The 18,361-nt window shown below is 42.0% G+C and overlaps 2 protein-coding genes across 2 annotated transcripts in view; one reads left to right on the top strand and one right to left on the bottom strand.

Annotated features, from left to right (window-relative positions):
- Positions 1 to 3,810: 3,810 nt before the first annotated feature.
- The window catches only part of T265_12962 (hypothetical protein), a gene marked incomplete at both ends in the record, with an annotated part of 46,502 nt that continues 31,951 nt past the window's right edge, over positions 3,811 to 18,361 (bottom strand). The window contains 2 exons of the mRNA XM_009166511.1: positions 3,811 to 4,702; positions 11,710 to 12,473. Of these exons, the coding sequence (XP_009164775.1) occupies positions 3,811 to 4,702; positions 11,710 to 12,473 (1,656 nt within the window). The remainder of the gene's footprint in view (positions 4,703 to 11,709; positions 12,474 to 18,361) is intronic.
- Positions 16,981 to 18,361, top strand: part of T265_02247 (hypothetical protein) — a gene marked incomplete at both ends in the record, with an annotated part of 59,540 nt that continues 58,159 nt past the window's right edge. The window contains one exon of the mRNA XM_009166451.1: positions 16,981 to 17,225. Within this exon, the coding sequence (XP_009164715.1) occupies positions 16,981 to 17,225 (245 nt within the window). The remainder of the gene's footprint in view (positions 17,226 to 18,361) is intronic.

Consider the following 18,361-nt stretch of genomic DNA (forward strand, 5'->3'; position numbering starts at 1 on the left):
GGATTAGCTCAGTGGTTATCACTGACTCAGGCACAGCAGAAAGAGAGAAAGGCGAACAAATCTGTATTGTCCTTCAGAGGCTGTGACGGATGTGTGTACAAATCAACAATATAAAAGCGACATTATATCATCCCTCACATTATGGTAACCGACACTGAAATCTCATTAACTCATAGCAGAGTCGCATGCGATTATTGTAACAGTGACAAACTGTCCCAGAGGACAATTTGTCACTTTCTTCCCCGATAGAGCGAGAGGACTCGATTTGCGCACATGAACTTGCCGATGAAAGTGATTTTATTATCCCTGACATGAAGTTGTTCGTAGATGAGAGGGATAACTAGTTCACTACTGAACCCCATTTCACGTCATTTTGTGGAAAAGATACAAATATCCACCACATTGGTCCAGACCCGTTGATTGCCGCTCACTTTGACTGGTCTTATAGGTCGAAGAGTTTTCAGCAACCTTGTGAGTAGTTTCCTTTATGGTCTTATAGGTGTTGTTATGTTTCCATTTAGAATAAAAATGGATTGATAGATATGTTTTCAACTAGCGTTTTCCAAGTCACACAGTTGCATCGGCGAAGACAGGACTGCCTAAGACAATTTAATTGTCACGATGGATATCAGGCATGAAGCTAGATGAGACACGACACTGGTTGCCTGTCAAGGAAATAGATGTACAAACCACCACAAGGATGACCTGAGTTTGTCAGCGCAGGCCGTTCTATTGATGATGTGAACCAGTTACTTCTTGACAAGTAGCCAAAGTTATTCGGTTTCCTGGTTGATGCCAAACGTGCTCAATAATTTGTTATCGTTATCCTTGGTCATTCTGACTGCGCGTGAATCGAGCACAAAACACCCGCTAATCTGGCAGGAACTCGCCGTCAAAGAAACGTATCCAACTATAGTTTTACGACGTTTTCGCGGTAAGGTGGACAGCGGTTTTTCGACATTTGTGATTAATCTCATACACACGGAGTAAAACCCTCTAGGAAAAAACTGGTACCAGATTTTGGCACGTAAGTCAGTGACCAGTGAGTAGCGGATTGTCACTTTTTAGGTGTTGTACTCACGCAATCAGTTATCAGTAGGTAGTAAGTACTTTCTGTGGAAGTAGCTGAAAGTCCAATAATTATGAAACCTTTTATCGCAGCTAAATTTTGGCTTAACCGGGATCGGTATTCGAAATTTGCGCGATTTAGGGGGAAACATTTTACCAAGGGGCTTCTTCTTAAAGCAAGAACTGTCAGAACATGTGACTACAGGGCTACTCAAGAATTTTGGCTACTGGTAAAACATGAATCATTTATATCCCGTGGGCCAACTTCCAAGACAACAGCCATTCGACACGAGTTTTCCGAGGAAGCTCTTCGGAACTTCATCTCATCATGAAAGAAGTGCACAAGTGTTTACCAACTGCGCTCAAATTTTGTGCAAGCAATCCGAAATGTGACAGTGAATCCGAACAATTTTGCGAATGAAAGACTGCCATTTCACAGTGTAAACCGACATGATGGATTGGTAATTGGTTGTCGTGAGATGCATATTGGTGACAATCGACCGTACGGAGTTCATCACTGAGGTTGACTGCACTTGCATAGGAAAAGTTACTGTTATCCACAAAATGCCCCTGTGAATTTGAGGTCAATCCTAACTGAGTGAAGCACAAACTGTTGCATTTGTACAGTCAGCTCATTATATCTACCATGCTGGTATCCGGACTCCATTTTGGTTTTGAGACAAAAGCCAACAAAGTTCAGCCGGACAGTCCGAGACGAAAAACCGGCTACAAAATCTATTGTATTGGAATGACATTACTAGACGTGGAGAATTATATCCGTTCACTTAAGAGTATGTGTGTAGATCTGAGCAGTATCTGCCAGTCTCATACAGGTGGAACCCAAAAGTGAAGCAGCGCCGTCTGACAAGTTAATCATTGGATTAGTGGTCGGATATCACGATTTTGAGTTGACCAGCTCTTTTGAAAACTTTTTTTATATCTTCTGTCAAAACGGTCGGTGAATTTTTGTCCAGACAAACTGTTTCCCGGAATGGATTACTTGATGGGTAGAAAAATCTGATGTATTAGAGCAACCTCTCTTTGAAAGTACTCTGGAAGCAGCCTTGTGAAATAGAGTCTGTGTGGGTTTTTGAGCCTCAATAATAAGATGAAATTTTGTGTTCGATATTCTTACAGCAATTTGAGTGAACGTTCCAGTTCACCGCACTTTTCAGGTTTCTTAATACCAAAGAGGCCATTTGTTATCCCAAACAAAATTAACACCAGGACAATGGTGCTTGATTCAGTTTCTATCATCAACAAAATTTACCAAGTTGTTTCTTTATCGATCATTGCCCTTGAGAAAAATGTATTTCACTCGGCTTCCTCAAGTTATGCGTTCATTTCACATTGCGATTCAAGGACCGAAATGGTTTTCGAGAAGTACGCTCATTTGCAAATCAGTTTGGTTTTCAAAAGAGACTCACCTGATTCTCTCGTTTATGATAATCTACAAATGAATGTGCTGCACACAGGCCACCTCATGATTCAGTTGGCACAATATTAGAGATATCGCAGTATATTTTCATAAAGGAAACTACTCACAAGGTTTCCGAAAACTCTTCGACAGCCCACGACCGGTTTCGTCCATCAGCAACCTTGTGAGTAGTTTCCTTTATGAAAATATACTGCGATGTCTCGAATATCGAGCCAACTGAATTACGAGGTGGCCTGTGCGCAACACATTCAGTTGTAGAATTTCATAAAAGAGAGATTCAGTTGAGTCTGTCGTGAAAATCAAATTGATTTGCAAATGAGTGTATTTCTCGAAAACAGTCCAATCTGGGTTCAAGTAGATCATAAGTTTGACGGAAACTCGGGGACTGCGCCTACCTGATGAGCCCCGAGAAGGGTGAAACCGGTCGTGGGCTGTCAAAGTTTTCTATGTTTTTATATGTGGCCTAGACTTTTTTGATGAATTTCCCTAATAACCAGGGACAGTTAGTCGGTAAAGCGCACGAAAAGGGACAAAGAGAACTCACGTTTCACATCATCCGTGTGACATGTGATGGTGGCGACCCAGGACAATGTGGTTTTTGCTGATTTGTAATTTGTGCGGTTTGTTCGGTGTAACGATTGAAAATTTCCGTAAGCACTCTATCTCACCTACACTTTTCACGATTCCATCTAACGAATACACAAGCTATTCTCTTGTGAATGGTAATTTCAGCCGTGGAATCACGATTCTCGTTCGTCCGCATCACAAGTGTCGGAAGTGTTACTGCTAATGGTCCTCAGTAAGAGCAGAACCCGTGATTACTGGGTCACCCTTTTGATGTGCACTAGTCAGGACAATCGGGCTAGAACTACGAGAGACCTGCCCCAACGGGCACCGATGAGTACACCAATCCTTCGAATCTGGTGGCTACTTGCAAGTGTTTAGTCTGCCAGGTACCTCAGATACGGACCACCCACATGGTTGCCGAAATGGTCGGTATGTTCATTCGGAATATCGGATCATTCTCAAATGCCTCGATCAAGCAACTATCAGGAATCTAGCTTCCACAAAGTATGCTTGGGAAAACTGTTTTACGAAGTAAATGTGAATTAATGAAGCTTGTGTACTGAACATATTGTGACTTTCCAAAGAGAAATACCTGTTGCCTTGACTTAATATTGATACTTGACCTCGGTTTACCCTGAAAAATTCCAAAAAAAGACTCAAGCTCAATGATTCTCTCATCATTTGACAGCATTCTTTACATCACTTAAGGAAATTTGTCTACAATAAATCTGGCTTACCTGTAGAAAGTGCTGGAGCTCCGCAGAGATAAGCAACTTCTCTTGTCTCTCGTTCAGTGCTGTCTGAAGCTCGTCCCAGTTTGTTTCGAAATCCATAAAAACCCGTCCAACTTCTTCCGCTGCCAACCACTCACTGGATATAAGACGTAAGTCTCGACGACCAGGAGCTTCATTCCTTAACTTGCTCTGTAGATCTACCACCTGATTCCGGAGCTCTTCTACCCCCAGCCCAAGGTGTTCCATGTCTTCTTCCCAAGCGAATAGTTTTCTCTGAAGCTGAATCAGACTGTTTAAATCAGTACCAAGCTCATCTGTGGATAACAAAATAATGTATTTTTCTGCGATTTGGTAGTTAAACTGTTCGATTTTTCGGTAGAATATATTGATTCCTTTGGCTGTTTCAAATCGTGTTTGGCGCGATTCTTTCAGTCTTTGAAGTTTGTTCCAACGTTTTTGAATATCTTCCGTTATTTTGAAATGAATTTGCTCCCTTTTTGTCGATTTTTCTTCAGCATCTGACAAACTCTCACTTTCTGTAACCTTTTCGGATTCAAGGTCAAAATCAGCGGGTCCCTCTTCTTCCGACAAAACGATACCTCCCATAGTTGTCACAATGAAGTTGGCTAGCTCGTCATAACAGTTAGTTCCTTCCATATCCAACATTGTTTGGTAAATTCGTTTGTCCGATTTTGTAATTTCCGATAACAGTTGGGTAGAAGCCTGAATTTCCTTCAGTAATAGACTGAATCGATAAGTCTTCGCTACCAGCGTTCGATCTTCTTCCACAACAAATATATCCTTACCGTCCTCCTCAGTTTGTCGCGTTGGAAACGGCAGCTTCCCGTGTGCTCTGGGCATCAGTTCAGGTAATAGGGAATTCAGGTTATCACACCTGAAATGGATGTTTAAAGAACGGAAATCGAATGGTGAAAGCTGCGTTATTGTACCAATCCATATCTATATGCTCCGATTTACTGGAACAAATTAGCAACAAAAGCTCAACGTCTAACTTTAACCTGTGGAAAATGAGGGTAGGGGATTTGAAGTAACATTCATCGGGAAACTGAGTCATTTTTCCTGCGTTAATGTTAGCCTCCCGAAACACGTGCCTGCAATGCTCACATGAAACATATGGTTGCTCAAAATAAAGCAAACCTTTTGGCTTCGCCCTTCAAATAAGATTCATCTTGGTTTTCTTTCGCACTTAAGTTAAAGACGTTTTTGCCCATTGCCATAATTTTTCGGGACACAGATGAAAACGTTTCAGCTCCGTTCTTTTCTCTCAAATGAAGCTGTCGTTTTATACTCCCGATTTATTCGGTCACAACACCCCTCCTGGTAATTCTACGTGACACCTTCACCCTTTATATACGCGCATTCGCGTCTAATCACCTACTTTGAAGCGCGAGCACACACGCAAGCTGGTTTGCGCTAACTCGCCCATTTTAACCATCCATCACATTTGAAACCCGCCGTTAGTCGATCGTGTTCCAGGAGCACTTGATCCAATGTTGTATTTGGCACTAACGTCGCGCGAACCAAATCTTGGGGTCAAATTATTGGAACCAGATATCCAATTGAATTATGACGTCACATGAACTAAGGGCGGACTTTGATTGTCACTCTTTGGTATATTTTATACTTCGGTTAATTTAATACTCGTGAATGATACATTGATCTGGAAGGTTTCTCTCCAAGAAAGACAAATTGCAACGTTTCGTGACTCCCCTTAATAATCATCGAATCACATGCAAAAAGACTGTCTGTTCATATAATTGACTTATTTTTGCAGACAGTTTTGGAAAAACTGAATTATTACCTGAACCTAAGCAGATAAAAGACAGCATTTTCATGGACTGCAAAGAAGCTTTTGCTTGTCGTATTAGGAAATTGACATTTGACGTCAACAATGCCACTGACTTTCATTCTTTGGGTGACGTCAATCCATGCTGTAAATCTTGGAAGCAGCCGTTTCAAACTCATTAATGTTGTCCGTAATACTATTTCATGAATCTCGGAAGATATGCGGCGCGGACTGGAAACATCGGCGCTCTTTCTGTGAGATGGAAATACTCGACAAGTCAGTCGGGGCTCCCACTGGATGCTGCCATTTGACGAGCACTGGTTGATGGAAAGTCACTAGGTTTTCACAATTCTAGTGAGTTACCTAGAGGTTGTAAGTGGAGCTCAGCGAAACTTCCTAGAGAAATTGCTGCTTTTTCTTTAAAATGAAGGATTAACCAAACATTTAGACGCGGTCACCATAGATACGGGTTGAAGTTGAATCATTTGAAATAAAATGAAGGATTAACCAAACATTTAGACGCGGTCACCATAGATACGGGTTGAAGTTAAATTAGCACATTTGAAATGTGTGATTTACCGACGGTGGGATCGAAAGACAAAATTTAAGAGGGAAGTTAAATACCCAATCCAAACAAGTGCGCTAATCTACAAAGAGTCATCCAAATCAACAATAGTCTGCTGAATAAATGTGCCGCGTTTCAGTTTTCAAACTGCCGCCCTTTGTCGCCGCTGCATAACAAACAAAGTTGCCACCTTATGCTGAATAGGATTGAATAATTTAACGATCCTGCAAGTCTAATGGCCGAGGCTTTGTCCCACAAACTTTACACATGCTAGAAAGGACTCTGGAGAACTGAGTAGCGAGTCTACATGCTAACAGCAGTTGTGGCGCAATGCGATCTGTGAGAAATGTCGTACTGTTTAAAGTCGACTCTTATAGATTCCAGCTGAATCTCCTGTTTATGATATTTTTCAGTTCAGTCTGCCCTTCAAGTTAAGACGGTGTGCGAATGAGTGCATCTTGGAAATTTCATACAGTTTGGGCTAAAGTGGATCATAAGGTTGACGGAAACTCTCGAAATGCGCTTATCTGATGAACCTTTGAGAAGGAAAAAACCCGTCGTGGCCTGTCGAGGAGTTTTCAGCAACCTTACGAGTATCCAAACAATATTTAAATGGGCTTTTCAGATATGAAGTCATTAGGGCACATGGCTGACGTCTGGTTACCATATGTTTCACTACAGAACCGGATATCATTCATGTTTCAATGCTTGGAAGACAGTTTGGATGCGCTCAATAAACAGACCGGGATATCTTTTGGACTTTATCATTATCCGGCGAAAAATCTCTTGGAAATTTCAAGGTCATTCGCAGTGCTATTTGTGGTGTAGATCGTGAATCAGTGAGATTTAAAGTGAGGTTGAATCTGCAGGAGACTCTTCGTTGGGGTCGAGGATACGTGATATTATACAGCCGCTGGATTAGTCACCATTGCGCAGAATTTCGAAAGTTCATCGCCCACAATTTGTGCAATGCAAGAACAACACAATCGCTAGTCCGGGATCAAAGACTACATCAGAACGATTGAGACTAGAAACACTGGATTACGAAGAAAGATTTTAGAACTTGTTCTCTGAAAAAGAGGTGTATGTGTCTTTTCTTGTCAAGGAGAAACACCAAAGCGAGTAACACTCCAGCAACTGTCAAGTACATTAGACTGACAGTGGCGTTGCAAAGAAACCTTGAACTCTCGAAATATCCACACAGGTTGAAGAAAGAACAGTTGGTTGAAATGGACCAAACGACCCGGTTTTTTATCGTGGGCACCGACGTTACAAGTAATCTGTTCACCTGCAATTCCACCCGGACCTCCTGACTGTCCGAAAAATGAATAGGCTATTGGAGGAATTAAATACCTCACTACCGTCCAGAAACTTATCAAAACGGAAGCCCGGACTATGTTGCTTGGCTACCTCTAGCCCTTGGGTGAAACGTGTCATTCCATTTACGTACGCTGAACTCTAAACGATGTTTAATAAACCGCAAAATTAAGAAACCAAAGGAGAAGTGTGACTGCCCACCGAAGAGTTCAAACCAAGTTGGTGATCACTGGAACATTAAGTTACCTGATTCTGAAATGTGGTTAACTGACCAGTACTCACAGGACAACTATTTCTGTTTATCGCAATGTATCTAAACTAAAACAAAGCTACATCAGTTGGTGATTTGCGCGCTACCTTAAGTGGGAGGCTGTGCCTAATATGAGCATACTAAAGCAAAACTACAAAGGATAACGGCGGAACTGGCATGATACACCCGAAGAGATGCCGAACAGGGCTGATCTAACGGAGGTAAATGGAAATTGGTGTCGTGCAAGCGACCTTTAAAGGGGGAAGGTTTGTAAAGGTGGATATTACTGATTGGGCATTCGAGTAGTATGTGGTTTGCTTGTAACTCCGCCTTGATTCAATGGAAGATGGGATTTATCGCGGAAGTTGTGGAACTCCTTTGCAGCAATAGTTTACTGTTGCGTGATGGTCAATTAATATCCTGGAAGATTCAAGAAGACGGGTTTAGAAAGAAGACAAGTATTCGGTTTTTTTAAAAACGAGGGCCTCAATTTTTTGTCCCATAGTATATAGCTGTCTAGTTGGCGTTTTCTAAGAAAAACTCCGCAGAAGACGGGTTTAGAAAGAAGACAAGTATTCGGTTTTTTTAAAAACGAGGGCCTCAATTTTTTGTCCCATAGTATATAGCTGTCTAGTTGGCGTTTTCTAAGAAATAACTCCGCAGCGAAGGCCTTCTTCCTTACTCCATGAGAGAAATTTATTTGCCTTTTTGAATAGTAACAACTTAGGCAAGCGCTCTGCGGTGTCCTCAATTCTAGCGACTGATTTATTCTAACGGACCACATGAACAAGAACACCACCACAAAACCTAAATGCCCACCTTAAACTGCACGTGTAAAAACCGAAAGGAATTTTTCAGTTCGTATCGCCCAAGGTGATATTCAAAACGATCACCAACGTTCCGAAAAGCACTTTCGCGAACTACGCAACACTCGTTCCGAATTGTCAGTTGTCAAGCCCACTGGACGCACTTGCGCTGGACTGAAGTCATGGCCAACTTACTCCTGACCTGAGCTTCCAAATAATATAGTGTTTATTTTGACCTTAAGCTGGGATCAATCACGCCCCACAAAACCGATTCGTCCTACTCTTCTCTTCACATGCCACCACCGTTTTGACATAGGTTCAGCCAACTCGACCTCTCTCGAAGCTCATTGATTTTTTACTCATTGTGATGAAATGTCCATTATATCGATCGTTATTATCTTCTCCACGTTCATTTCTGTGTTATTTCACCACATTCTTCGTGCTGTCAATATCTACTCCATATTCAGCGTGATCAGATTGGGCGGTCGGATGAGATGTCGCGAGATTACAGTCCCATAAAGACTCGGTTTTTCTTGGCTCGGATTTAAATTAACCAATCAAAACTGGTGTTTTATACTTCCTCAAGACGACTACAGCATTCATGTTGACAATCACGACAACATCCTGTCTATGGGCCCGAGAAGGTAAAGGATGCCAAAATAGGGCTTTGTGGAAAGCACAATAAACAATGCGGTGTGCTTCCTCCGCACTGACGCTGAACTGACAGCACACTAGAACACTTGGCAAATTCCATTTATCCCAACCACAAGCGACCATTTGGATTCGGTGACTAAATCAGATTCAGGGGGCTTAATTTAGCCAACACCCTTGAATGCGGCCTGACGGACAGCTATTAATACTGTACAGGACAAGTAAAATGAAAGCGAGACGACATTCATTCCAAAGAGTGAAGCTCCAAATAGTGATCAAACAAGACTTTTTCGTCTTGATTCCTTGGGAATTTAACACCCTGAAAACTGATCTCACGGACTTCTATCAGGTCTTACTGTGCTGCAAGCACATCGTTCAAATCAGGTGCGACCAAAATTACCTTGACTTGTACAGCTTGTGGGCACGTCTGATTGGGTAGAATCAAACCTGCACTAAGGATAAGACCTTTAGTCGCTTTAGGTAAGTTTGCATTTATTTCTAACCAGCACTTAATGCACTAAAAAGTGCAATCTGACGGTAGATGAAATCCTCTGTGTATGTCATTTTATTTGAGAGTAGCATGATGCGCCACCGAAACCTGAATAAATGATGAGTAACATCAGCTTCTTGACTTAAAAGAGCCACTTCTGGTGATCGTCCATCAGAAAACGATGATTACTCTGGCCAGTGGCTGTCAACTGGCCATTGCGTGTTTATCAGTCAATCTTATTTCTTCAGGTTAACGTCAAAGTCCGTGGCTTTCACACGACGTCAAATTCGGCTCCCCCTTGTACATGGATACGCAGTGGAATGACCGGTGTTCATCAGTATGTCCGTTTAGGATTTTGTCCGATTTTAACGCTGCCTTCTGTAAGATGGTTATTCCCAGACCACAAGTAATGTTCTCGCGAGGGGTTACGTGCACGGGTTGTTTGCGGGAAATGAAATCGACAAGATGTGATCTCCCAAAGGTAGCAAACACAAAGGTCAGAAAGCGTACGATCGGTAATTTTCACCACACACTTTCTTTGGCTTTGTAAACCAAACTGAATCTTCTGGTTTTTTGAACAAAAGTATCGATTTTTTTCACCCTTCTACGGTGGCAATAAAATTCTCCGTAGACCAAACAAAAATTCTAATGAACACAATGAGAACGGAGGATTTTTAAGCTTTTTGAATTCTCCTATGTGTAAACTGAAGGCGATGTTTGGTCGTTCCTTCGCTACTTCCCGCATACTCAGCTAAAATCTAGTCAAATATCTGTCAATTCAGCTAAACTTTGCAATATCTTTTTGAGAGAGCCTCTTTGGAAAAAGTAACCTGAAATACAAAGAATTTTCAGGGTTTCCAGGGTAAGGTATCCTTGGTTTTTCATTCCTGAGGCATGTTTTCGTTCCCTACTTTTCTCGCTACAAAATGCGTCTTGCCGTTGGAAACAAAATGTTGCCAGTGGGTGATCTTGAACACTGGATACTATCTAAGATTCAGAAATCGTACTCGCTTGAATTGGACACGGGTTCTCCATGGATGTCCTCTCCTGGTAGGTCTGTACTTAGCACGAGCCGTAACACTGAACAGGTCCCATCTCAAAGCACACTCAATGTGATGGCGTTCTAAGGCTGCTTGTGCAAAAACGAACGTCAGCAGCTGTCCTCTGTTCTCTCGAGGGTACACTATGTCTAGGGTACCATCAAGGATGGTAACTCATACATCTTTGCTCAGAAGCTTTCTCACATGGATAAAGATATCGGAAAAAAGGTTACCTCACCTATAGGGCACCTTCATAAAACAGAAGGTATATACTGTATGTAAATCACCTGGGAAAACACTCAGTCGAATAAATCCCAAGCTTTTCAACTGACTGTTATTAATATCTAAGTCGACTTTATTAATCATCGACTTGCAGACACTCCTGAGGAACAGGCAAATAGTTTGACTCTACGAACTCCTAAAGAAGGTCTTCTCACAAAAACAACCCAATATATGAGTGAGTAACAGGATGCCTCCAATAAAATCCAACTGACACAGACAAACATCGGAAACAAACCACCAGATGACCTTGAGACTCATGCAGAACAATTCCACCCAGCGTGTTGATAGTAAGTTTCATGCCTTTGTCATGAATTGGCAAAGGAAATGTCTGCAGCTAAGACAAAATGGAGACAGGTGCTTCGAAAATGTTTTTCGAGGCGAGATTCAGATTCTCCAATGCAGCAAACGGAAGTGCAACACCATATTATTTCGTGAAATTGTTGCAAATCAACACTGTTGTCCTCTTGTCTAAGGCGCTTGGGATGGTGATCAGCACCACGGCGAGGAATTTAGTATGACTGAGGTGGATGGTAGTTTAAAAAGAGGGGTTTTGCAGATCTCCTTTATGAGCGGTATCTCCTACATCTCAACTGACCTTCCAGATAAAAACGGATGAGATCTGGCTTTGAACACCAAACGTTAGATATATGGAATGACTGTCAAACAACAATTAAAGTCGTTAATCATAACTCACATCGTATCAGTCCAATCCCCCAACTGGGCAATTTTTTCACGAAGCAATAGCGCATCTCGTTTCAAGGAAAAACGCTCCTTTTCCACTATGCAACACTCCAGATAACGTTGAGCCTTTGATTGCATGACGTCAACATAAGTGAGTAGCGCTTTAGAAACTGACTGTAGGCTTGGATGCAATACCAGCTTGAGATCGATGTCCGATGGAGATGGAACAGGCCGTGGGCAGACTTCTCCGCGTTCAAAATCTCCGAGATCAGTTTGTTCCTCCGTTATACTGGTTACCGAACATGAGATTGAGTTCAGCTGATTTTCCTGTTCTTCAGCATCTAAAACCACATTCGCAGTGCTTTCTTTACGTGTATGCTCAAGTGAACCATGCTGTTCATCAACCACAGTTACTTCGGGGACCGGATCCATCTCTTCCACGACGTCTTCAACTTCCTTGCTCACTTTTCTATTTGGTGAGCCATGTGCTTTTCCCAGATGTTCTATGAGATCCTCGGAATTTTTCACATACTCTCCTTCTCCTCCCGAGTCTGAATCACTTTTATTGGGACTACTGGGTTCAGAAGCCACCTCATGGATGGACGAGATATCTTTCAGGGACTCTTCTACAGATGTCTGTGAACCCGACCTTGCCCAGGTCAAATTATCCATTTCAACGTCCATTTGAGTTACGGTTGGTTTTGATGGAAGATACTGCAGTAGCCTCTCTCGAATCAAATTTGCTAGATCTGGAAATTTTGTGAATTTTTCTATTGCCTAAGAAGAGAAAGAAAAGCAGTTACATGTTGTAATATTTTACGTATTTCACAGATTCACAACACTTAGCTCACACTGTTAGCGTTTATTTCTGCAATCGAGCCGTTCAATTTACTTGTATTGTTTGCAATAAAACGGTGGGAAAAAAGAGACAGTTTACTCATCCAAAAAAATAAAGAACTTGATAGACTCTTTGGAAAAACATGTCATTAACTTCGTAGGGAAGACCAGCAGGAAGTATATCTGATTTGAAATTAATTTTGTCTAGTTGTCAATCACAAGTCATTAAGATGTTGACGCAGGTGACTTCTGTTCATTCAACCTTAGAAGTAGATTGGAGAGTTGTATTGAAGATCTTTCCCAACTTCAAGACCACTTTCCCAATCCAAACTCTTCTTGATTGTCACGCAAAGAAGTATACGCAGCTTTACCACCTAAAAATTTACGTCATTCACATTCTGATTACTGGAAATCTGTCTAGCAAAACTCTCATGGTCGTCGGGTGTTTCTTGTAAAAATGGAAACCGTTTGAGACCAGAGAAGACTCGTTAGTAGACTTGTCAACTTTTGAATAGCGTAGAGCACAATGAGTCCCCAACACACGAGTAAAATAGTAGTCGACTTCTAAATTATACTCAGGGCAGTTGATAGGTTGGGTGAGGTTTGAAGTTTGCGTTTTACTGGTCATGCAAAAACTAGCCTTACACACGCAGTTCAATCTCCATCTCAACCGACTGAAACATTTGTTTGGCGTATGTAGTAGTCTCATCTTTATACAATCTGGATCCTCGAGGGTAGGATGTGAAAACCATCAAACCAGCCAGGGATGATCGGCCGATGTGCGAAAGCTTGAGTACAGTCTGCTCACCGATCCCATTTTACGTTCGCTCTGCAGAGGCGAGCTCATTGGGCCACCAACAGTATGCTTCGCTCGCATACCAGCGTGGCCTACTAGTGACGATGAGCCCACGGATTCAGCCGCAGCGAACGCTCTTACGTGCAAAAATTACTGACTGCGGTAAGCCCAGAGCCCGTGTTGGCATCTTGGTGACATCCGCGCGCTTCATGCACCAGCGCATCAATGTGTGCCACGACATCTCATCAGCATGTGATGAAATCTAAATCCGTTTGAATCAGAGAAATCAAACTCGAGTAGCCGACAGCGTTCTCTAAGACTAAACAACATGCTGCCGAAATACGTGCTTTATCGGACGCGTCAAAGGCGTTTATCGGTCACAATTCTGTGTTTCAGTATGCACTTGTTGATTCCTTGCAAGGGTTAGTAGGCATTCTTAGGACTACGATAGAAACGCTGGCTGTTTTCACATGGAATAACCAATTAGGTGATCAGCTGTTCCGCAGCGTGATGCTTAGAAATTCATTCTTCCCGATCGATTATATGAATACACGTTTAATTCGCAAATCAGTGAGATCCACTGCTCCCACATGTACGGCATTCAAAATTTCCACACTTAACTTCCGGGCTGTGTACTTATTCCTTTTAATAGTAACGCGCAAATCATGTTTTTGGTCTCTTGTTGTAGTTGGTGCATCACCCATTTGTCGGATAAACGGAGTAAACCTGACATACAGAGTATTTTGAACTGTCGCGGTAATCGTCATGTTTGACGTATCAATCGCTATTCACATTTCCGTAACATTCATTGGGCCTACTTTATCAAAGAAACTAAGTATACCGTTCCCGTAATCTGTCATGTAGTTTTTGCCGGCATTCAATTTTTTTAGGATATCTTGATTTTTTTTCATTTTGACACAGGTAAACTATCTTTGGCACTGGCTTAATGATTTTCGACTTGTCCCTTTTCCCATCTGGATGAATCTACCAAGACAGAATATCCACACAGAATATGTATCAGTTGGGGCTGTATCTATTCCTCACACTTCTAAAAGCTTAGTTGTAACGGAGTGTACAGTGCTGCTGCTGAGTTGCGCTGTAATGGTTTGAGCTCGGGCTCTACTGAGCATTTTCAAGAACATAACAGATCTCTTCACAGGCTATCAGATTCAGGCAAGTTGTCCTGTTCGTCTGCAACGCTGACAAACTATGCTTACTTTGGTCAAAGTAACCAAACTGGAACAAGTTTTTTACTTTTTTCCCCCGAGTTCCCCTGTTATTTTGCATACGTAATGAGGCAATACAATTTTTTGTGAAACCTACCGGTCAGATAATAATAGTGGGACGAAATGACACAAATACTTGTAATGGTTTTAAAAAGACACATGGTAACGGGGCATTCATGGGGTCATTTCTACACAATCCAGTAATCTTCTGCACGTTCCCCGGCTGTGGTTGATCTTACGCACACAGGGCAACTCTTAACAAATGTTTCTTGTCATTATCGATAGAATTATCCTTCTATTAGTTTTGATCTGTGGCTTTACCTAATGTACGGTAACCAAAACTAAATGCTAAGACTATCCAACCGTTTCCAAATAACTCTGTAAAAGCACGAGCTTCAATGGAATATACATTAAGAATAGAAAAAAGAAATTAGTTCCACCTGACTGGAACCAAAAACGAACATAATTTTCCCACTGAAAATTTCATCTTTCGCTCCTTCTTCGGAGGATATGTAACCTGGGTCCAAATAGGTTTGTTCGTCACGATCACTACTCTGATGCTTACTATTCAGAAGATTCTTGAGAACAAACGGAAGGATTCATATGGGCGTAGTTTTCTGTATAATCTATAAAAATGTCTGACGCGCACGCTTCACATTCAACTTGGGTTTCTCAGAAGGTGGACGATTGTGAATCTATTCTAACCAATTGTCTACTCTTTATCAAAGTCAAATGTATCGTTACTTACAGAATGACAGTGGGGATATTTGAAGTGCTAAAATATTCCCGTAGATATTTTTAGAAGTTAAATTCAATATTGATGCAAAAATACTTGTTTGACGTTTTAGTCGTTCCCTATTGTCTGGTTCCGAAGTGATATTTGGAGATGAGAAATCATTTAATCGTCAATTCTGGATGTCTGATGGAGTAAACTCCCCGAAACGGACTATTTCAGTAGTAGTTATTGCGTACATACTGACTTGGTAAAATTTCTGTAGATGCCAGTGTAGTGCTTGTTACCCGATGGTGTTAAATACTGATGACTTGTTCCCAGCTGATGACGATACATGTGCACTCCAGTTGCCAGAATCAATGAAGGAATCAACAACTGGGCAATCAATAGCCAGTGGATCTGCTTGAGCTGGAGATGGCCCGGTGATTAAGACGCAGATTCTATAAACTAAAATCCGTAGTTTCAACCCGATCCCCCCTCCTTGATTACTTCTCTCCAGACTTGGGCGACCTCCTTTGGGTGTGGTATGGTAGCAAGACATCAAGAGTATCACAGTTGACATACCACCGAGAATAGATTGGCTACTCTGCAATTTCATAAGTCCTATTCACCTGACCATGTTCACTCAGTTCAAGTGACTGATCTGCAACATCTCTGATCATACAGTAAAGCAAATGTAACTCACAAATTTACTATGAATTGATTAATTAAACAAGGTGATCGCTCCTTAGGAAGTGAATCGCAGTGGAAACATGCTGGTCAGGAATTTTATATTTAAGCATTACATACAAAGAATCGCAAGTTTGGTTGTTGGTCTGTTCTCCGAGCTTGGCAGTTGGATTGCCAAAACGTTTCATCACCAATCGAGGTGATATCGTCAGTGCAGGGTTGAGTGGGAGTGGGTTGAGTGGGTTGAGTTGGGACTCAGATGGGTGCACCACTGGCCATGGGCTCACCAGTGGGCCCAATGCTAGCCGACATTTTCATGAGTAAACTTGAAAATGGTCCCTTAAAGACTAGCGTAGAGAATATGCAGTATTACTGCCGATATGTAGACGACGTCTTCGCTGTTGTTAACAATAAAGGTGAATTGGAATCGCTTCAACAACAGTTCAATAAGGCCCACACTGCCATTCAATTCACTTTGGAAGGAGAAACCGACAACTTCTCTCACTTCCTAGATGTTGGCCTCGAACGTCACGATGTTACACTGAAGCAATCCGTGTACCGAAAACCCAGTTGGTCCGGGAAATACATTAAATTTAGCAGCCTCGTGCCACCAAAAGAGAAACGGAACCTGATCCATACCCTAACTAACAGAGCGAAGAAAATATGCTCTGAGGATGCACTGGAACAAGAATTCCAAACTCTCACCAACTTCCTGAGAGACAATGGATTCCCCGACAGGTTTATTACAAAGCCTTTGAACAGGGAGGAAGCAAACACCATCACAGCCACAGCTGGAAGGAAACCAGTTTACATTAGCCTCCCGATTAAAAATATATCAGCTGATCTACTGAACAGAAGACTTTCCATCAGTCTGAACAAAGTTTTTCCGGCCGCAACCCTCTGAACCTGGTTCACAAGCAATCGTTTGTGCCTGTCCACGCCCAAAATATGTTAGTTCACTCATTCTGTTGGTTCTGTGCAGCGGAATACGTCGGACGCACGACTAGGCAACTCGACCAAAGAATGAAGGAACACAATCCAACCTGGCTAGCTTATGGTACTAGGAGGACGATAACCAGTTCGGTAGCACAACATTTAGCTGACACTGCACACAACGTGATACCCAGTCAAAGCTTCCACGTTGTTAACAAGGCGCCGGCTAATCAACCCAGATCAGTACAGCAGAGCACAATTGTAGTGGCTGAAGCTATCGCTATTCGACATCGCGACCCGATCCTTTGTCGGCAAAAGCGTTTTGTTCGTGTGTGGTACTTACCATGGTCCAACTCACCTCCCCTCACATATGCACCTTGTGCTGAACACACAACTACGGCACCCTCCCCGGGCTGACTAGCTCAAGTCATCCTATTGGTGACCTGAACTAATTGTTCTTTAGTAGGTAACCACTGTCGTCTCACTCGATTTCCTGTCCATTTACACCATACTCATTCAACTATACTCTCTTAACCTTTGCAATTGTATGACTTGAAAAGACCTTGCCGAAAACATATTCGTCAACCCATCTATGCTCTTATTATAAATGGGAATTCTCGGGTCCTTAATTAACTTACATATGAGCAGCACTAATCTACCGATGAATTTAATGCACAGGTAATTGTACTATTTGGGCCAATAGTTGCTTTCCAATGGTACCGTATACTTCCCTTCTCCTACTGACTTTCGTAAAACATGGTGTGTCACCCAGCTCAACACATGACAGTCGTTGAGCGATAAAGTATGCAATCAGGACAATGCTTTTGGTTTGCTTATATCGGAACAAGTAGAACAGTATGACAAATGAAGAGCTGGAGAGATAGGGGATTTAGAAATGCTGTGGAAAGCAAAGTGATAATATCTTGGATCGAACAAAATACTGTAACATAACTGTGGCCCTACTACACCTTCTTGGGACGTTCGGTTTACCGGACGCTATGCTTCCTCCTCGTGGCCTCATGTACTCTGACAGATCGATTAATTAATAAACCGATTCTCTGAAGTAGAGGATGTGTTCACTCTCAATACGAATACAAATTCGGGCTGGTAGCACGAGATTTGCGGATTTATATTTGGGAATATCCCTTCTAAAATTAACTTTGGTCATTCAAACCCCATATCCGGTTGCATGATGAGACTGGAGCTTTCTAAATTATCCAACGTGTAGGCTAATTTCAAGTGAAAAAGCAGAGTGAAACAAAAGACACTATCTTGATTGCATGTCAAAGCACTGAACTTCTCTCAGTAGGTGAATTATTCGAGTTATTGAAGAACTGTAAAAATGGCAGAACTCATCCACTGAACCCGGGAGTTTCTAGGACATTTAGCTTCAGTAAAACCTAATTTTCTGTCCCTTGTATAGGGCTGAAAGTTTTATGCACGGCGCGCAAAATTTCCGGAATTATTTTCG

The sequence above is a fragment of the Opisthorchis viverrini genome, assembly GCF_000715545.1.
Source record: "Opisthorchis viverrini unplaced genomic scaffold opera_v5_26, whole genome shotgun sequence".
NCBI classification, from domain to species: domain Eukaryota; kingdom Metazoa; phylum Platyhelminthes; class Trematoda; order Opisthorchiida; family Opisthorchiidae; genus Opisthorchis; species Opisthorchis viverrini.